Consider the following 22,412-nt stretch of genomic DNA (forward strand, 5'->3'; position numbering starts at 1 on the left):
TATTAACTTTCTGCAAACATCTGGTCTACAGTCTACACAGCAGCATTTGTTAGTCTGAGAATGATTTGATATCCCATTTATAAAATAGGAATAGCAAAATTTCCTGATCTGAGGATAAACACATTAGAGGGTATTTCTTAACAGGTGAGACTCCATTAAGTATTAGGAACTAGATATAATTTCATCATCAAGTCTCTTTCCACAACTAATGGAGAGGTAGGCAGCTTTGGAACAAGGCAAACTGAATTTTTTCTGCAATCTTTTTCTGAATCTTTTTCTGCATTAGCTTAAGAGAAAGGCAAAATAATCCATTTATATGGGCAATGAACTTTGGACAGTTCAGCTTAGGTGAAATGAGTCTCAGCTGAAGTGAGAAAAAGTAGACCAGTGCAACTTTTGATTTTTGGATAAGTATAGTCATGGACAAAAAAAAAATGGTTTGGTTGGCATAAGGGATGTACAACAGTAAAAGGCAACACTTTCTCTCCCTTTTTTTATTCATAATTTATTCTGTTCTCTTTGCTATGGGGTTAAACTGAAGTCAAAGTCTGAGTAGAAAAATAAAAATAATTTTCTGCTCTATGAAGTCTAACAGCATATTCAGTCTTTTTCTTTGAACATCTTTGTACCTTTGAGAAGGGAAGGTTACTCTTTTATAAAAGGTTTGCAAAAAAATATTGTGAACCAAATGAAACAAAAAGTGACAGACTGAATCTACTTTTAGGACGTTTCCTATGATTCTTATTTAAACCAGTGATTCTCTGTCATTTACCTGCCTCCAAGTGTTCCCAGCATCAGAAGTAACAAACATGCTGATGTCATTGTCTGATAGTTCAGTGCCTACATTACCTGTAAGATGAGCACTGGTTAGTGAAGGAACCCTCTCAGAAAGAGCAGAATGAGCAAATCAGGGGAATAAATGTATTTATTTATTTTGCAGTTGTAGAACTTCTAGGTTTGGGAGAAAAAATGAGAGGGAAGGGGGAAGAGGGAAGGAGTCTCAGTTTGGAAATATATAGAAACACCCAATATATACAACTCTACATACCTCCACATGCAAAGGAAACGTCCTGATTTGATCTTATGCTGACAGGAGTGGGACAGGAGATCACAGACATGATCTCCTCCATCTCGAAGGCCAGTTTCCATAAAAAGCATATGACAAGCTGAAGGCCCATAAGGATTTTCATTTGACAGCCTGCCTCCTTTCCCAATCCTGGTGGTGTGACACCCCCCAGCCACCCAACACCCTCCACAAACAACAGAGTTTGTGCAGATTTGCACGTCAAACACAGGCAATTTTTCAGTGTTTCATACCTGAAGCTACAATAATACTGGGGGCAGTGTCTCGGCTGGCAATGTTTCCTGAGGTATAGGGGTTGTCCGAGACCTTCAAGTGAAGGTGAAGAGAGCAATAGGGCTATGGAGAAAGGAGAAATAAAAGTAAAAAGCAGGCACAACGATGTATTCTCCTGTTTCTACAGGCTTAGAAACATAAAAATGTCTTTCTGTATTTTCTCCTAATCACTGAGTTCAGTAACCCTTAGATTGGCACAGCCACTTTGCCATCCTTTTCTGACACAACCCATTCCCAGTGGGAAACTGATGCACCAGGCTGAAACCCTCCTCCAAGGACCAGATCTTTGAGGCTGTACCTCAAAGGAGGGGACCAGGCTTGCAGGGGCAGGTGATGGTAAGGACTACCTGCCTCTCCTGGCTCCTACTCCTTGAGAAGCAGTCGTGCAGACTGATGCAGATATGAAATGACTGAGCAGCCCTACCCAAGCTATGTCTGGAACAAGCAGCAATTTAACCTCACTGGTGTCATGCTGAAGCATAATTAGCCAAGAAAAAAAAAAAACTTATTTCTTAACTCTTACCATTTACTTACACTACCAAATAATACCATTTCTTAAATCATTTTGAGATATGACTGCTCTGAAATTTACTGAAATAAATATAAAGAAGTACCACAACTGGAAAGTGTTAGTTTCAAGTTTAAAGCAAAGCTTCATTGCCCATCTGGATGTGACCTTTAAGATTTCAATAAAAATACATCCATGGAAACCTTACCTATTTGCTATTGATTTTGTATGCTGGATACTCAGGTAAGACATGAGTGGTACAGAATAAATCAGCTGAGCAAGAAGGTAAGACAGACAGGAAGATTTTCAAAGCTGCCATTACAATTCCCTCCAAATCTTGTAATGTGATAATTTCTGAAAATTTCTGAATACCATTTCCTTCACTTGTTCTACTTCCAAATTTTTTTTTCTTTCAAACCTCATGAAGAGCCCTTCATGAAACATGCTAAGGGAGGAGCAGGGGAAAAATACTGGCTACAAAACCCAAAGCAAACTGAAGTAATCAAGGTGGACATCACACAAGAATAGAACTGGAGCAAAGCCCTTGCTTCAGCTTGCCCAGCTCTGTAAGAGGAAGAGGGGCTGTGCAGAGGGACCTTCAGGCTCAAAGGAGGCAGGTTTTCCTGAATAATAGCAGCTGCCTAAAGGCAAGATCTGCAGCCCCAGGAGTCTGGCAGGCCTCCTCTGTAGGAGACCTAGTCCCACAGGTCACTGGAGGAACACCACGTACCCATCCCATCTCTGAATATGAGTCTCAATATCTGAATGCAGGTGAATGTGACTGAAATGACAATTCCCCTGTGGAGAAAGGCAGGGTTCTTTTGGCAAAGGCAAATGAGGGTGGTGAGGAGAGATAGGAGCTCTCCCTTATGTGAGATGGGAAAAGGGGATGTGGGCTGTGCAGCAGGGAGCACAAGCTGCCAAGTGGAATGTACTGAGCAGCCTAACTCCAAATGACAGCCTTGCGAGCGCAGCCGCTGGAGCAGCCCGGGGCACCGGGAGGGAGTGGAAAACAAATTGAGCTGACATGAAGGCAGGAAGTGGAAAAGCACTGCAAGAGCATGAACTCTTTCCTTTTACATTTTGATAGGTTGTGAGAAGACTAAATAGAACACATATTTTTAAAACTAACAAACTCCAAGCCAACTTCAGCATTTTGAAGACAGAACCTAATGGCAACTCAGCCAATTCTCAACTCAGATGAGACCTTGTTAAGATTCAATCTTTGTGCTACCAGAGGTTTCCTTTCAAATTTATCTCATTTCACAGATATAGCATATAGAAATGGAATAAATCTCTCCAATATTAAAAGCCAGGCCATCTGTCTAAGCAGACAGATGGTCTCTTTAGTGGCATGACTTCTTACTGGAGTGCAGTAATGCTTAGAGTCTCTAGTGACAACTGGGGATGGTGTGAAAACTAACCTTTCCACTCTTAGCCAAACATGTGAAGTTACTGCCCATGGCCACCCCACATCCTGACTGTGTTAGCATTCTCTTCCTCATTCCCCTGTATGCCTTCTCCATCTCTACAGTTCATCAACAGATATTTTTCCAGCTGTTTTGTGTTCTGCTGGTGCTTTTGTGTTCCTCCTCTAGCTCCCATAGCTTAATTCACATACAGACATCTCACTGGTTTTCAGAATTTTCATCAGCTGTCTCTGTCCTTTTTGTTGTTACCAACAGACTACTAAAATCATTATTATGACCAGAATCACAGGTTTGGGTTTCCCTGTCATTGCCTAGTTCCCACCTGTGCCAACTGCTGCACGGCCACCAAGGGAAAGGCAACCACAGCATGGAGCATTTAAACTCCAGATAGAAGATAAAGCACACATGATATAGCCCATTGCTCTGCTCACTGCCACAGTTTTTACAATTATGTTGGAGTTCAGTACTTGCTTCATAATATTTTCAAGTCAGCACTCGTGCTCCCCCCGCAGGAAGCTCATCAGTCTTTAGTAAAATTTCTCATAAACATCCACAAATCCACTTTTGGTTGTTCTGCAAAGCCCACCTGAACTGTCTCCAATGGCAGGACGCAATACAAACCAGCTATTAGTGGCTGTGCCTCATCAGAAGTGGGAGAAAATATTATAACACAAAGATGATTCTGGTCACCATCCACAAACCTAGGGGTAGTGACAGCTATTTGCTCACCTGCAATAGCAAGGAGCAATGAAAAGAGAGAAACACTTCCAAGAGAGATATTCAAAACACCTCACTTAGGAGCTTAAAATACTCTGTAGCAGATGGCATAAATGTCCCCCTTTATGAGAATAGGGTCTTTGTCCTGAAATCCTTATAAATTCCTATGGGAAAGACAAACAAAATGTGGAGGGGGGAATAAACAGATGTCTTGGGGAAGCGAGGCACAGAGAAAATATATGACTTGCCCAAGGTCACATAGGAAATTGGAGATAGACCCAAAAATTGAATCAAGATTCTCCTGACATTCAGCCCTATGTTTGAACCACAAGACCATCCTTGAAAGCTAATTGATTAACTCTCCCAGGAAGAACTACTCCACAGTTAGCCACTTCAAAACACATGGTAAGTATCAAACTAAACCAGCATCTTTGGAATAAAATACCTTGGCAGCTATTTCTTGAAGATTAAGTATACTCGTCTTAGAATACAAGTGGTATAAACAAGAAAAACCAAATCCTGGGATTAGATGGAATTTCATTGTTTTCCTCCTTCCTCATTATTTAGAATTGTCTCACAAAAAATGCAAAGAAATTCAGAGTCCCTTTGAAAAACCACCTTGAGGCAGTAGAGGGATGGTTCTGTCTGACTCGCCCTGTGCTTCAGCCAGATTCCTTCCTAACCTCCTTAGCCAACAACTTATCTGCTGTGTCCCTCTGTTTTCATTCTCACCTAGTTTAGGTTTGAAGACCAGGTGCACAGAGCACACAGCACTGCACTCGCAGGCTGGGGGCTGTACTGTCACTGGGAAATGGCAGATCCCATTTGCCAGAGAGCTGGAACATACATCATTGCTGAGTCCTGAGCTACTGCTAGAGACAATTACACTGCAAACCAGCAGTGGGGAAGCACTGGTATCTGCAGCAAGGATGGGAGCTAAGCTACATGTACGATGGACTAAGAAGGATTCACTTATCTATGCCATAAGGAAAAGCAGGATCGTGTCAGGAACACTTATGTCTAGAGGGAAAAGGAGCAGTTGACATAAGGAGGTAAAACTAGTGATGCAGGGGTGGCTAAAGAGGTGAGTGGAGTTTGTGAAGTGTTTAAACGCTCAGCTATGTCACACTGACAAGGAACAGAATTGCCTTGGAGAAGGGGAAAATGCCTTTTCTCCACATTTTCCCTCAGCAAAAAACCCTTATGGATCTCTGATTTATATCCAGGAATGTAAATTTAGAGTGCTTTTGCTTAAAAAACTTCCCTACCACTCTCAACCCTGTGGTTTATTCTCTATACTTTCTAGAATGCTTTCATTCCATATTCTGCCTTCGTCTTCCACACCATTAAGTGTGAATCTCAGATGGGATTTTTAAATAGCTTGTCTCTCTTGCAGAATTGCTATTTCACTTTGTGGTTTGGTACATTTTCTGTACTTCCATCCCTCCCTTTCTATGGCAGGCAGACTGCCTGTTCCTGTAAAAACCTAACAAGTTCGTTTAGTTCAGGTTTCAGCTATTTGCTTTCTTTCCAATTTGCAAGTTGACCACCTGAGACTCTGCATGCTCAGCTGAGGTTTCCTGCTCCTCTGCCATTCCAAAAGCTGGTGAAAACCTAAACATGGAGAAGTGCTTAGACAATGAAAGAGGCCTCTTGCACCCAATGTTAGGGGAAGAGGAAAAATAAACATGGCTAAATATTCTGGCTTTATCACAGGGCAGGACTGATAAAATACTTTCCATTCTTCTGAAAGGACAAAGACTGAGATACAAGGGTAAAGTTATTGAGGATTTGTCCCTTAGCACCCTGAAATCACAGAACAATTCCTGCACTCCAGCTCAAGTCACAGAGCACTTAAGAAATGTAAACAGCATGACAAACATCCACTGAGCTTGAAAAGGTGGAAGTAACTCTCAGAGCAAGTACATAGTTGCACAGAGAGGAAAATAAAAACAAACTAATGTTTAAATAGTGGTTTATACACAGTGGAGCTCCAGAGATGTAAGTGCAATCCCCAGAGATTCTCTAGGTCAGTTCTCACTGTGCCCCTACAAGTGTCCACACTTCTGCTCCTCCTCTTGATCCTTTGTCTGGTTTCTTCAAATTTATCACCCTCGAGGCAATCCAGCTCGTTCAGGTATACTTGGTCTAAATTTAAATGAAGTTTATTGTATCCTCTGGTGCCCTTGGATATAGTAGCAGATACAGTATGGATGGGAAGGCTTAAAGGGAGCCATAAGTCTCTCTCCCCCCATAAGAACTGTCCTTTTGTGTTTCACACACAAATATATAATTGCTTCCTTATATAATGGGCAGCTACAGTGGATTATATATAAAATACCCAATTCCTGCAAACAACTGTTCTGTAAGTGCCACACAGAGCAGCGTCACTAGCTCACTTATAACCACAAGGGCAAGTCAGACTTTGCATGATCAGTGCACAAAAATACCAAGAAAGACCTCTCAGAACTCTAACTTCAAATTTACAGAATAAAAAAAAAGTCTTATTATTTCACTTGCCTACGTGCTTTTTTTTTTTTGTTCTGCCTTGCCAGTCCCCTAGAATATTATACTATCATATCATATAATAAAAGTCTTGAGTTTCTGATAAGACTGGTTATAATTTGAGAAGGTCAAGATGTCCTTTTTTTTTACTGAATATGTTCACTTAAGTTAAAACTAGATTATACAATCTACTTGAAACACAAAGGCACATAGTCCCTTCCAAAGGACTGAATTGCTTTATGCCTGCAAAGTTTTTTGCATGTCATCTTTTTTGGTTTTCACCTCATAGAAACATCTAATTAAAAATTCATTGAGTTACAATTTTTAAAAATTCGAAAGAATAAAACAAACCCCAAAAAATTTATTCACCCAGTCTTTCCTATTTATTTTTTCCAAACTGGACAGAAAATGAAGGGCTTGCATTTTGGCTCAATCAAAAAATCAATTATTTGAACAGCTTCAAATACTTATTCTTTGCTCTTGCAGTAGTGCATGACATTCTGTTAAGAGATTAGTGTAGCATTCAGCTACAAAATATAATGCTGATTCAGATTCTAATGCCTCAAAATGAGAAACCTTTTTTTTTTTAGATGGAAAACAACATGCAAGTACAGGACAGCAGCAATCTAAATAGTGTCCCTGATTCTGCCTGGAACCATATTAGAATTAGTATAATATGAAAGCTATTGAGAATCTCAAATACAGAGGTTCTGAGTATTATCCCACTGCTGTGAATAGATTGTATCAGCTGAAAAATATGTCAAAATCAGTTTAAGATCTCTAATTTTATAGAGATCTCCAATTCTATTCACATTACTTATATTTCACTTTCCCTCTTGGAAAGTGTTTGCATATAATGATGATTAAAGACTTAGCTATATGTGGATCTGTATCAATAAGTACAGAGATAGATACAATTTACACCAACACAAAGCTGTACATAGATTTGGATGAATGTGTCGATTCTCACTTCTGAGCTCAAAGAGAAAATGATGAATGTTAATAAATATTAATGCCAACAGAGCAGCCTGAAAGCCGCTCTGAGCTCTCATTTCTTTCGAGCCTGTTTCCAGCTACTGTGTCTCTCTGAGTTCTGAGCTACAGCAGCTCTCGCCTCCCATCTAGTGTCCAGAGAACCGACTGCCAGACACAGCATCCAGCTTCCCCTCCTCTTCCAGGGGACTCAGCATTTCTGCAGAGGCAGCTGATCCACAATGCTTACATTTGTTCCAGAAATTAAATTAAATTAACCTAAATTACAATGCAATAACCCCTGGCAGCCCAAGCCTGAAGCACTGCAAGAGTTCACTGCATGGAGAGGGGTAACACCACTCTTTGTGGTGTTACCTGGTAGAACAAGATTCCCCCAAGTTTCCCCCTCAGGTACTTACTAGGAGACACTGAATGGGATTTCCTCTCAGATCCGTGTGCGGAGCCTGCAACAAACTCCAGTCTCTCCCTTTATTGTAGGTGATGAAAGTTTTCACTTGGTTGTCAATCTTCTTGTTAGCCAAGAACATTCCCTTTATCCCTGCTACCTAGGAAAAATTGACATGGCTGAAAAATAGATCAAGTCTATGCAGGTTCTGTGCATGTCCCTTTTTCTCTGTCAAACCCTCCAGGGCTGTGATGGCTCTGTCAGTGTGGTCAGTTCAGGGCCAGAATTGCCAATGTACATCAAAGGCAAGCTGGGATGCTGGGGAAAAGATAAAGCCATCACAGGTGCAAAGATGACAAATGGGAAAGAAATATTGTATTTCAGAATCATCATGGGAACATGGCAAGATGTCAGCGGCATTATCTGTAAAGTGACAACCTCTCAACTGTGTAGGCATCCTTCCCCCTGAAAGATGAAACGTGTACAGGCAATTATTTTCCTCTTGCACAGCAGCAGCAGGAAACAGCAGAAATTTTACCCTTGTGAAGAAAACAGCAACACACACACAAAAACTTGCTGTTGAATGTTCTCATCCACCCTTCTTCAGACATTTCATCTAAGGATCTCAATGTGTTTCATAATTATCAGTGTTTCAACAGGGTAACTTGGGGCACAGAGGTATTTTTCTTACAGTTTTGTGTTTTGAGGAAACCAAAGCACTGGTGACTCAAGCAAGGCCATACAGAATGCTAGTTACAGAGCTGGCAATGAGGTCTTCATCCTTTTCCCTTTTTCCCGGTGTTTTACCCAACAGTTTAAATCCACAGACCTGCAGGAGGATTTTGTGGAGACATGATGCTAACAGATTCACATTGGAACCAAGCCTAAAAGTATCTCAGTGAGGAGAAAAAAAAAAAAAAGTGAACCTCAAACCACAACTCACACTGCAGAATGTTCCCATCTTCTCAGCACACTGAAAATCAATAGCCCAATAGCTGCTGCAGCTTGAGAATGAATTTGTTAGGCTGTCATTCTGCAATCTGAGTGCCGCAATAAAAAGGGAAGTGAAATCAGGAGAAGGAGGGGGAATGTGAGAAACTTTTTGGTTTCCAGCAAGTCTGTTCAGTCATCCACCTCACCTCTGCTTATGATGTAGAATTAGCAGAGAGAATCATTCATCAAGAGTTTTTATTCACAGAGATTAAACGACATGGCATAGCAAACAGTTACACAGCAGATTCAGAGCTTTTTCCAGCTCAACCCATTTAATTATGTGGCTGGATCTGGATGCTACAGCTGCCAGTGAGCAGGACCTTATTGCACTTTTAATCACATGCTGTGAGACTACTTGTGCACAGTGCTTTGGTACAGCACAGTGATGTACTTAGTCATTCAAATAGCACCTTCCTGAATTTCATCTGAAGTCCATAAGGACTTTGACATGGCTTGTTATAAAGGGCAATAGTCTTTAAATTACAGTTAACTAATTCATTGTTGATATAAGCAGAAAAAAGATAACCTTTTCAATTTCCCATCTGGATTGTTTGATCCCACCCAAGTAAGCATTCAGGATTTTTTTGTTGTAGTAGAAAGGCACCCTGAAAAGACAATGGTACTCCTGTCTCACAGTGATATTGTGAATAGACAGGGATGGAAAAATAACATAGTTCTGCCTTTACTACCAGGGGCTAGAGCCTATAGCTGCAGTTGTACTTCGCTTTGTTGCTGTCCCAAAATTGTTCTATTATATAGTCCCTGTGAAACGCTGGCCATAAATGATTAACGAGCACTTTATATACCAGGCAATAAAACTGTTCTGAAATCCTGAATTTTTTTTCTTTTTATGATTCTAGTCATGGGCTGGGACTCAGAATACTTTCATGAGAAAGCAAAGCTATTCTGTCAGTCTTGGACAGCTTTATCTTAAAAAAAGGCTGCACACACATGCTTGTGTACTCACAGAAGGAAGAGACAGACCAATTGCTTATACACAACCCTGACACACACAGGGAGCTGTTCAGCCCTGCTGCTCACACAATCACCACAGAGAAAGACCCAGGCAAGCACGTGCATGACCACCAGTGGTCAGAGAGGAAAGCTCCCACACAGGAGCTGTAGAATCCTCACCACCCTGAATGTATTGTGTGCAGATACTGAAGCTGCTCTACAGCTTCAGAAAGATCCATACAAGACACTTGAACACACAACTCTAAAGACATTTTTCACTCCCCATCACCACCTTCATACATCAAACATACTTCTCAGCCAACATACATACTGCTAGAAAAAAGTAAGTTCCAGAGTGATAGGCATATACCATATCTATAGACACACCTCCTCACAGTCTGTTATCACTTCAGTCATGGATTGTCACAGGGAGGACTGTTTTGCTGTGGACCCTTCCAACAGAGCCATATCACATCACTGGGCAGACACAGGAACTAGAAAGGGCACTTAGACACAGTGGTAAGTGATTTAGCTTTTCCCTCACTTTAGGAGGTGATCAATAAGACAATCTTTTTGTGAACTCAAGGAAATACCATGAAAGAATTTTTATTTTCTCTATGTACCCAGTGCAATTCCCTGCTTAGCAGCACTGAGCAGATTTATCCTTGATTTAGAATCCATTTAGGAATACACAAATACACAAACATGTCCACTGCAATACAACCAGAAGAACTTACTTCTAACACCTGACAGACAGACACCTGCACATTAAACAGGCCTTTCTCTGGCATGTTCTCTAATGACCATGCTTTTTTAAGTATACTGCTGCCACCAGAGAAGGACTCATTTGGCTATCTCTCCACTTACTTTTAATTTATCTATGGCTTCTTTTCCTTCTCTTGCCTTCCTCTCCATTTTCCCCTAGACCACTATAACAATCTGACTCAGAGAACCATGCTGGCTGGCTCTTTGTTCCCTTCCAGCAAGAACATCAAACTGAAAGGAAGGTTTGTGCCAGGTTCCATGTCAGCCAATATTCCTTCTATCTAGACAATCAGTAGATACGATGCTGTAAGTCTGATTCCATCACTTTCAGTCCAGGTTACTGTGTGGTGTCAGACAAATAAACTAAACAAAAGATTTTCTTTACCCCTTGGGATGTAGGACACCTTTACATAATGCAGTAAAGCTGCTTCCCCAGCTGACAGTAATAAGAGGTAACAGCTTTTCCATGGGCTGCCAGCACTGTGGAGAGATTAATGGTAAAAAATGTCCAAATGACTGAAATGGCAGTGCCCATTCTCCTCCAGTCCATCTGCACAGATGTATAACTCTGGACTCAGTATAACTCAGCATAACTCTTGGGCTCTCTGGACAATTCAATGTGGTTCTCAAGTAGAGGGCAGCTGAAGGAAAGCTGCAGAGCAGAGCTAATACTGGGACAGTGACAGGGAAAGATGGGAAGCATCTTCATCTTCAAATGTACTCAGACCTACTTGATAACCTTTATTCTAAATGGTCAGAAAATACCCTAGAGGAGACCTGAAAATAAAACCTGACCCTCAGGACAACAGCTGAGGATTGAATTTCTCCTCAGCTGAGTGCTTGCCTCCAGAGAGAAAACAGGCAGCAGAGCAAGAGATGGACAAGGGCATACTAGAAGTCTGATCCTAGGATCAGTTGTCATAGGAGACAATGCAAATTGGGCTTTTTACGGTGAGCTTAAGCAGAGCACACTTGTTCAGAGAAAGGCTCAGGGTAAAGAGGGCATCAAAGTGAGGTACGAGAGTTTCCATGCTCATAGGATAGCCCAAGAGGGAACACCTATAATGACTTCAGTTCCCAGAATAGTCCAAGCTGAGAAAGGTGACAAGGACAGCTGAAAACTGCAGACTCTCCTTAACTTCTAAAACAAGAGATTAGATTGCCAGAAACGCAACAAAAGTTGGAGAATGATACTACTGAGACTGTTGGGAGCTTTCAGACCAACACGGGTCCAAGCAGGATTTTGGCTGACAAACAGAGTTCCTCTTAGCAACTGAATGAACTATTCCACCACTTTTTCCTATGCATCAAAGAGCCATGAGCTGTTCCTCACCCGAGAACCTACTGGTGAATACAGCAGTAAACTGTAAAAGGGTAAAACCCTGTGTTTAGTCATTTGTTGGCTTTGCTGTTCACAGGCATTTTACGAGACTGATGTGCAAGGAGGAAATGGTACTGGCATCACGTGAGCTCCTGAGATAGCAACGAGATGTTTGGAGTTATGACATACCTCATAGAGGTCAATCATCACATTCCCCTCCAGCCCTTGACTACTCTTGACGTTTTCCAAGGCCAGGGTGAAGTAGACCCCTCGGGTGTCGGAGATGTACAGATTGTACGTGTCGTTCTGGTTCCACTCTTGCACAGCTGCAAACACCTGATTCTCATCTGTGCTGATAACATGCATGTCCTGGGGAAAGGAAAGAGAGGCAGGTTACTCGAGGGAGCTCCGTGCTGCCATTTCCAATGGCACCAAAGGAACTGGGGAGGAGCGAGGGATACATTTAGGCTGGAGTTTAACCGGGAACTCAGCAGACAATACTGCTGCATTTTACTATTGTATTGTCTACAGCCACTGTAAGCAGGTAATTCCATCCAGAAATATTTTACACCAGCTCTCTTCTGCCAGTTTTCAAAGCAGTAATTAACTGATGAGGTGTTAATTGAACATTTACATTGGCACTACAGCATTATACAGCGGCACTTTGACTCCCCTTACCAACACCTTCATTTCAGTGAACATTTTGTCTGGGGAATAGGGAGGATTGTTTATTTGTTGGAGGTTTTTTTTCCGTACAGCATCTGAGTGATTCCACTCATGAGTATGGAATCACAGATATTAAAAATGTAGGGGTTTAAAAAAAAAAAGATCATCTGAAACATCTGCTTCTTGCCCAGCATTCAGAAGCCAAATATGCTCAGGACCTGATACAAGTAGAACCTAATGAGGGAACATCTGCTGCTACCTATTGTTTCTAATGAGAATGTGGGTTGGAGCCACTAGACCTGGACCACGATACTAAACAGATACCTGAAGAAATAAAACAGAAAAAAATAACCCTAATCCTCACTAGATATAAATAACAGAAATGTAGTTAGATCACTAGCATTATGAGTGAGGTTTTGTTTTACTCTGTTCCTTCTCGGTGTTACAGCAAGCAAGAAGCAATGAAAAGACTGCATAAATGAAGAAAAAACAGGAACTATTGAACCTGATCCCATCTTTCAATGGCTGGAGAAATTATTACCCATTTTATTTTATTTTCCATTACAATGGAAAAAGCCACTGAGAGATTGTTATAATGAAATTCCCAGGCTCTATCTGCCCAGCACAGGCACCCTGAGTTCTTTGGTGCTATAAAAATCTGTGGAGGTAGGAAAAGAAATGAAGATTTCTTAGCACCAGGTGATTCCCAGAAGACTCAGCTGCTCAGTCTGTTTTGGGCAGATATCCCAAAGTTATTCTGCTTCCATGAATCTCAGCCAGGACTTTCTATATGCAAAACTGAGAACTTTATCAGAAAATATACTCTTTGCAAGCTGATGCTATTTCTCCCTTCTGCTAATAATAGTCTCTGAAGATTCAGTGTCTGGTGGCTTTTTAGTGAGGATTAATACTTCTGGATGAAGCCTAGTAATGTAAAAATAAAAAAGCAATATAATGAAGAAATTTGCTCTATAAATTTGAAAGTGGATTCACCATGGAGTTAAGATTCAAAACAGTTTCTTGTTCATCCAGATCTGAATACAGAGTGGATGAACATGCACTTGATTTACTTTCTTCCTGAAAAGTAAAGATTTTCTTCTTGGAGAAAATCATGTCCCAGAAGATGGGCTCATTTTGTGAAGGAACAGATTGGCTTAATTCCTGAGGCAATAGGAAAAGTAATGTAAGTCCCACTGAGTCCTAATTTTGGCTGTGAACAGACATCCCCTCTCAGCTCCAGCTGTGCCAGTAGGAGTTACAGCCACAGCTGTTTGTCTGTGGCTCCTCATTTCAGACTGTCACCCTGGTTCAATCTGCTGGTAGATCTGCATCAGCAGGTGTTCCCAGTGTGCTTCAGGCAACATTGGCTAGCACAGCTCTAACCTCAAGTGTTAATTTCTGCATATGGGCACACATGGGCAGGCCTCTCCATTTAAACATAGATGGAAGTTATAAGTAAAACTCGTTTTTAGTGGTGAATGTATTTTTTCATTACCTTACCATTTCATTCAATAGTTTTGTAAAAACTGGGGGAGAGGGATAAAAAGATACCTTGATCAAGACCAGAGAAGACTAAAGGCAATTTCACAAATGCTGAAGAAGCAAACGATTTATTCACTAGATAATTCCTGCATTTGATCAGAGCATGCTGTAAGATGGAAGTCTAAAGAAGAGTCCAATAAGCCTGAAGGAATTTAAGCCTAGGAAAACAGAGATTGAGACTGAATTGTCATAATATACATAATGCAGAAAATAAAAATATATAGCATTACAACTGTGTGCCTTTGGGGATAAATTAACTTTTCCTCTTAATATGGCCTTCTTCAACAGATTCAGCAATGATGCACAGCTTTGATGGAAAAGGATTAGTATATGGGCATGAAACAGTTCTTGGAACAGCATCAGGAATTCATTTCCACATCAGGAAAACTCAAATTAATCAGCATATCATATTATTTTTTTTTTTTTTTCAGGGTGGGGATTAATTTCTTTTGGGGGGGGGGGGATAGGAATAATACAAAAAGACAGCCTTGATCTTGGTATAGCACAAGCTCCTTAAAGAGATGGAAGAGGGCAGGAATGTAAAGCAAGGCACCTTTCTCCAACAGCTATCACCTTCAGGAGCTCCACTTGCATTTCTCTACTGAGAGCCTGATTTTTTTTTCTCTCTGTTCCAGAACATACCAGAAGTACATTAATATGCAGTTCTACTATCTGTCCCTTTTGCCTTTTCAAAGACAAAAGTAGCATGAGTTTGATCAGGTGTCTCCTCAAACAACTAAAAGCCAAGGCTTTCTGAATTACTAAACAATTGCCCTTTTTGCATTTGATCAAGGAACATTTTTTCCTGGCCAGTTAAGTAGCAGTAGGGATGTGTAATGCCTGTTTTATTCTGCCAGCCCAGTTGGTCAGAGCATGGGGCTAACAGCAAGTTTGTGGGATCAATCCCCATATGGACCACTCAAGAGTTGGAGTTGATGATCCTTGTGGGTCCCTTCCAGCTCAGAATATTCTATGAAATATCTGTGAAGATGCTGGCTCTTGCCTTTGCCTTCTGTGAAATTACTGAGGCTGTCAGATCTTTTAAGGTCTGTATTTAAGGATCTTATTTATTTCTTTTTGTTATTGCTCCTTCCATCAGGATATGCATCCTGAGGTTGAAAGGAGGTGATGAATTTAAAGAGAGGTACCATATGCACCCATCCCATCACTATTCGACCCAATACCAGTTAAGACAGGTCTTTTTAAAACAGAAATTGCTTGACTTGCTTCAGTACTCTCAAATGTGCCCAGTGCATTGTTCTAAACTGGAGTAAATGCACCCTGTGTACATTTAAGGTGATTATCATGAGTGACATTACAGTGTGTGACAAAGCCCACATTGTGGTGCTGTGGTACAGAACAGGCAGCACCAACCCACAGACCAACATCACTGCAACAATTACCAGGTCTCCATAAAGACTATTTACAGGGTTAACATAACCTGTATGCACACATGCACACATCTGCTTGAATGGAACAGAGTTTCAAGTTTATTTAGGCTTTTAATCAAAGTAGCTACAAGGCTGTCAAAGTCAACAAGAATAATATTTTAGTTTGATTTGCTGTAGGCCATCCTGCCTGAGCAGCAGCATCACCTGCCAAGGCTGCCTGCTGTCACATGCCTCCAGCCAGGAAGAGTGACACACAGAGACAAAAAGCTCAATATTTCCATCTTCAATTACAGAAGTCACTTAGTACTGCTTACCATATTTGGCCCCTCTTTCTTAGCTGAAGGAAATAAAAGAGAATTTGGGCATAAAGGAAGCTGTATGTTCCAATTCCTTGAATAATAGAACTCTCTGTGCATTTTTTATTAAAGTGACTATTTTGCTTTGATAGCAGCCACCTAGACAGCCACAGCTCCACTGTAGCTCCTTCCAAGCCAAATGCAGCTCTTCAGACTTTGAAGATATTCTGAGATCGTGACAAAGCATCTTTCTTTGGGTCAAATAACATGAATATATTGCTCCAATTCCTGTTCTCTGGAACACATTGTAATTTAATTCTAGCACATTTTCCCTGGGTTTCCAGTTATCTCTTTGAGATGGTGGACAAAAAATCAGTGTGGGCTAAAGGAAACAATAACTTTAAAGCAAACAGTGTTTCTACAGATGGTCTGAATTGGCTGTAAATAACAATTTTTATTTGGCTTTTACAATAACCACCCTAAAATTCAATTCTGTTGCTAAGGGCTCTTTCAAATAATACCTATTTAAATCTGATCTGAATTTACGGAGTAATTTCTCTTCCTTGGGCAGGAAGTTTCAAAGCAACCTATCTTAAAATGTGACTGAAATTTTGAGTCAGACCACAAGTCTCCTGTGTCAGAACTAAGACCCGTGGTGTGGTCCCCATTGTCCTGCAAGCTGGCTTCCAGCGCTGTGAGCAGGAGCAAAGGCTCCAGCAGCAGTGTAGGGAAGGTGAGGCACCAAAAGGCTGGGTTTGAGCTGCAGTCTGTTTATATGAACCCAATCAATCCACTACAAACAGGCCTGATGGACTGAGGAATCAAAGACAGCCAGTTGTGAAATTAGCCAAGTTATCCCTTTGAACAGTTCCACCTACAAAATCTGACTTTGCACTTTCCTTTTTCCCTTTTGACAATCCCTGCTTAGTTTCTGGGAATGCATTTGTCTTCTGATATTAGACCTCATATAGAATCCGTAAGACCATTTGATACCTTTCAGCTTCAATCTCACTTAAGACAGACTACATCAAGAATGAGAAGGCAAAAAAACGTCCTCTGTGTTTGTTAAGAACCCATTAGGAACCCAGCTGCAAATTGGTGGTTTCTTCAAAATGGAGCTAACATTTTATATAAGTCTTTCAGAAAGTTTAGCTTCAGAAGGCAGAAATATCCTTTCAAGCTCCAATGCTAATTCACCATTGTTAATTAGGCCAGAGACAGAGCAGGCACACAAAGACATCTTTCTGCTTGGTTCCCATTAAAATCTACTAATGAGGTGAAGCACAAAAAGCAACCCATACAAGACAGCGAGAGGAGATGGGAATTTTAAGATTAAAAAAAAAAAAAAAAAAAAAAAAAAAAAAAAAAGAATCCCCTCCATAACTTAATTAATTATCCAGAAAGAAATGGTAATTGACATGGGCTGTGGTATCTGCCTACAATTCATGCTCATGTCCTTGACTAGCCAAAGTGCTGACTTCTGGTTTTAGTCCTTTCTTGCTTGCAAACGTTCTGTTAAAGGAGAATGCTGTTTTCACTCACTGCATGTCATCTTGCAGTTACTTGTGCTGGACTCAAGACATCCTGTGCAATCAAAGTATCTGTAGGCTCACATGGGCATTCCAGCAGCAGCAACCTACCTTGGGCAAGGAGTATTTTGGCAGCTTCATCTGTGCAAATGGGCTCCTCCTATAAGAAACGTAATAATGTGGTCTTCCTCCTGATGTCAGCTATGAGATAAGCATGAAAGTTATTGTCAGGTTTTTCTTAATTTTGTTTTTTTATCAGAAAGAATATCAAACAAGAGCTGTTAAGAGAAATACCACAGTGTGGTGGCAATGGCTTAAACTGCAGCGCTGTTACAGCTGAGGAATAAACATTGATCCAACTGACAGTGGCTGAAAAAGAAAACAAGAGGAATCCCATTTTCAGCAGACACAAAGGCTAGAATCTTGTGTGAAAACTCGACTTCAGTGGGGCCATTATGTCACCTCCTGATACCACAGCTCTCCTCTGCCTTACCAGAACTCTCTCTGTTCTTTGCTATCTGCAGAGCTGCCCTGTTGATTAGATCACCAGATTGGCTGACATGAGACTGGATTTCTACTTCTGCTTCCAGCTTTGGTTCTGTGTGGCCCTGGACAAGCCATCATAGGTATCTGCTATGAGATCAGCTAAATATTCACAGATATGGAGAGCGGGAGAAGCTTGGTTGATTTGGCATTTTTGTGAATCTGGCCATATATTTAAGCACATAAATACTGATGGCAGACCTTGAAAATGCTGGGTTAGAGCAATGTGAGGTATCATTTTCTACACCCTATTAAAGGAGGGGAAAAAGAAAGAAAAAAAGCTCTCAATTTTATCTGGCTTCCAGTGCTGCTGAAGTATAATCAATGTTTGTAAAGTACTTTGAAATCCTTGGATGAAAGATACTGAAAAACAAATATGCCAAGGGATTCTCCATGCAGAACTTTGCTTTAATTGCTTGATATCTGAGCTTATCAAGACTTTTCTTTAGGAGTAAGTGTTTTAAAATGCACTGCAGTAGTTTAAAATGCAAGATACACAGAGGCCAGGTTCATACCTGATTGAGTAAAATAAGCACTATTTCTCATTCCAAAGCTCTTCAACTTTCTATTTTTTTTTTTAAGGGAACTGGGCAAAAGTTAGGGGAAGGAAGGCCAGAAATATTTTTTAATGAGAGAGTGTGAGTTTGTAAATAAAACAAGTTTAGTAGGAAAATAAACTCCCATTCCTTCATCCTGGTTCTTTTCAGCCTACTAATTCATTCCAAATGGCTTAGCTGCAGAAAAGCCAGATGGAGATCAAGGAAGGAAGGAAGGGAAGGCTAGAAGGAGGGTGTTCTTCTATTCCTTCAAGCATACACAGCCTGGCACAGGATTATTCCTCCTTTGAAGAACAGAAGGGAAAACACCAGATCCAGCATCAGCCAGGACAGCTAAAGAGAAATACTCCAGCTCCTGTGTCAGTCGAGCCACAAACACACAGCCATTCTGGAATGAGAGTGTGGCTAAACAGTGACGCATGCCCCTGTTTTCCCTGCCACATAAACACTTCCTTTTTGCCTCAGACACACGAGGCACAGAAGCTGTTCTGAAGCGTATGTCCCAGATTTATTTGTAGATTATTTAGACTGGTGTTTAAGACTCAGTTCATTAACTGAAGCCAATTAGCCATCAACTAACCCAATGTAAAATATCAATCCTCTCCCCTACACTCACAAGCATGCTAAAATAGAAACTGTCTGGAAGCCCAGTTTAGTGCAAATGATCTCCAGTTCACCTCCACGTTCCCTACAATTCTGTTGTTATTTTTCTCCTCTTCAGCTAACATTAAATGGACACTGGCAGCAGCCTAATGAAACCCACAGTGGTTCGAATCTATTCACCATCTCTCACCTGGAATGAGAGCCTGGTTGAGTACATCCCATCTTCTGCCTTTTCACTATAATCACAACTGAGGCATAACAATAAAGCCTGATTACTCCTTTGGTGCTTTCCCTGACTCCCTCCCTTCTTCCTTATTTCTCTCTCATACTCAAAAAAGCTTTGGTCTATTCCCTTGTAATAGCAGATGAGTGACACACCACTTCCAGCTGGGGGGTTAAAGCAGTAATTCCAGGGTGCTGATGAGATTGCAAGGAGTGGCACAGAGCACTCCAGCACACAGGGAACATACTTCAGGCAGGAACTCTATGGTCCTACAGCAACAAGACACTAGAGCTTAAAGGAACACAGTTAGCATTGTAACAAACTGCTACAACCCACTCAGTGCCCTTATGGATTCAGTGCTGTCTGAGTAGTTGCAAACTAACACACACAGGCACACACATGCAAAGGAATGCAAGAGAAGATAATAGAAGGTAGACTAGTATAATATAAAGTAACAGAATAAATAAGAGAAGAGGGTGTTCTGCACCTGAACAAAGACATAATCACCCTGGACGATCAGGGAGTTATGGTCAATGTAGCCTGGAAAGGGTTTGCTACGGGTGGCTTCACTGCAGTTCTGCATCTTGCAGGTGATGTATTGGGCATCTGAAAGGAAAAGAACAAAAACAACACACTTGAGATCCTGAGCACAGATTCCTCCTACTGTCATAAACCAGTTTGCAGAGGTGGCAATTTGCTTCCCAGATTCATGTGATGTGAATTGACACCATCCATTCAACACCACACAAACCTTCTTTCCCCTACATCCTCTGTAAATCCACCCTCAATTACTTTCTTCCTGTAATAGCCTTCCTTCTTCACCTGCCTCAACCTCCCATTATTTCTTTCACTCTGCTCTAGATCAGATGTCAGAGATACACATTTTTACCACGGGAGAACCTCTATGATGCACCTCTGTATTTCCTACATCATTTATACATATTTCCTACATTTATACTCTGTAGAGTGATTTAGATTGACTTGGAAAGTACCTCAGACCAACTCCTGTTCAGGGTTTCACCTACTTCTCTGCTGACAGCATAGGTCTGCCACTCTGGCAGACCTGGGCAATCATTCCACACTCTCTTGTAAGTAGAAGTCTTAGCAGTTGCAAATTAAATGGTCTAAATGCAGCCATCCATCTTGCAGCCATGCAAGCCATCCCATCCACTGTCACCACGTGGGATGTCCTCACCACCTCTTCTCAAGCACTGCAAGGTGTTCCTCTCATAATCTGTCACCTGAAGAAAAATAATTTGAATTTCTTCATGGGGACAATTTATCCTAGAATACAGGACCAGATTCTCAATAATCTGTTTGGACTCTTCCAGATTCAATAAAATTTGCACTTTGTTTTATGACAAACCTGATCCACACAAGGAACAATTCTGACTTTTTCACATTAGTACTTACATGACAGAAACACTACATTGCATTTAGTATTAAAAGTACTTCTAATTATTTTCCTTGGAGAAACACAACCCCTTGTTTGATATAATTACCACCTTCAGATCAGAGAAACAGCATTTTACACTGAAATAGAACTGGCTGGAATTTTACCATCTTGTATTTAATCTTGGCTTTAATTAAAATCTATCATTTACATTTCTTTCCTTGCTTCTAAGGGCTGTTGACTTCTGCTTGAAACAGTCATGCAGGATAACAAACCTTCGGGAAAGCTCGATGAGGGATGATTTTTCTGCAGCATTTGCAGGGTTCTTGGAATATTGAAAGCGCTAAGTATTATTAGTCGCTGCCGTTTATAACATTTTATGCCTTAGCAGCTCACTGCAAACATTAATGAACACAGCCTGGGCAGCATGGTCGAAATGTATTTCCCTTCAGAGGGACATGATTTTTTCCACATTAGCCACGAGAGGGCAGGGAACGACATAATTCCCAGCCTGCTCATTCCAGTGAGCTCAGCAAAGTTCCCTCTCAGAGCTGTTCACCCCTCTGCTCCTCTCTGCTCCTCTCTGCTCCTCTCTGCTCCTGTCTGCTCCTCTCTGCTCCTCTCTGCTCCTCTCTGCTCCTCTGCACCCAGGAGGGGACAGGGGGCCACAGTTTCCCCCACCACCCAACTGAGGGTGCAGCATGTCCCCTCCTCGTCCTGAGAGTGCTGCAAGGCCACAAGAAGGTCTGGGAGCCTCCTCTTGTGCAGGCTGAGCAAGCCCAGCTGTGCCAGCCTCCATAGGGAACCGTGTTTCAGCCCTGTGCTCATCCTTGTGGCCTCCTCTGCACTTGCTGCACCAGGTCCCCAGCTCTCCTGTGCTGAGGGCTCCAGAGCTGGACACAGAGCTCCAGGAGGAGTCTCTCACTCTGTCACAACACAGTTCCTGAGTGAAACGTGTGCCAATCCTGAGCTTCAGCAAAGCAGCCTCAGTTGAAATGGTCCTGTTGCCACCTGAGCTGTTGGAAAGACTGGGGGATGAAGGAATCTCCTCCACAAGAGATTTTCAAGAGCAGACTGACATCCATTAGAGGAGACTGAGAATCTTTGGATCCTGCTTTAATGGAGGAATGGGGACTATCCCTATTTCTGCTGTGATCACAGGAGTCTGTGCAGCTGTGATTGCATCATTGATGAAGATTTACTGAGGCAATTCCCATGAACTTTTACAGTGCAATTCTCCATGGCTTCAATTCTAAAATGCCAGTAATAACTACGAAAGGGCAGAGCACTGAAATTGCTTAAGCTAATCTCCCAAACAGCCAAACACTGAGATGTGCACAACAAGAAAAAGCTCCTTTTGCTACACGAGACAGAAGTAAGGAGAAGCAGGCTTCTTGCAGTGCCTGGTTCTCACTATTTTCCTAGGGGAAGATTTTCTGTGTTCACATTAACTCAAGGATTTTTTCCATTTCATTCTTGCAGACATTTTATGTGACTCCATTGGCAGAGTTTTGTAATTTAGCATTAATTAATGTCAATTAATGTATTCAGTTGCTAAGTTCTGGAATTAATTTCATTAGTTTTCCTGCACAGATGTTTTCCCTGCCATAGGTAATTAGGACATTATGCTTTTCATTTCCAGAACCCTCACCTCCAACAACAGCTGCTGTTTTTAATATACAACAACAAAGTCACACTGTGCCTGGAGAGAAGAACATAGCAACTCCCAGCTCTTACACCC

The 22,412-nt window shown here is 41.4% G+C and overlaps 1 protein-coding gene across 2 annotated transcripts in view; it reads right to left on the reverse strand.

Moving 5' to 3' along the window:
- The window catches only part of SORCS1 (sortilin related VPS10 domain containing receptor 1), a 261,108-nt gene that overhangs the window by 48,471 nt on the left and 190,225 nt on the right, over positions 1–22,412 (reverse strand). For both annotated transcript variants that reach the window (XM_058841926.1, XM_058841925.1), the window contains exons 7-12: positions 19,766–19,884; positions 17,464–17,553; positions 12,118–12,297; positions 7,909–8,055; positions 1,318–1,420; positions 773–849 (exon numbers count right to left, since the gene is read on the reverse strand). In XM_058841926.1, the coding sequence (XP_058697909.1) occupies positions 773–849; positions 1,318–1,420; positions 7,909–8,055; positions 12,118–12,297; positions 17,464–17,553; positions 19,766–19,884 (716 nt within the window). The remainder of the gene's footprint in view (positions 1–772; positions 850–1,317; positions 1,421–7,908; positions 8,056–12,117; positions 12,298–17,463; positions 17,554–19,765; positions 19,885–22,412) is intronic.

This window comes from Poecile atricapillus, chromosome 6, assembly GCF_030490865.1.
Source record: "Poecile atricapillus isolate bPoeAtr1 chromosome 6, bPoeAtr1.hap1, whole genome shotgun sequence".
Taxonomy (NCBI): domain Eukaryota; kingdom Metazoa; phylum Chordata; class Aves; order Passeriformes; family Paridae; genus Poecile; species Poecile atricapillus.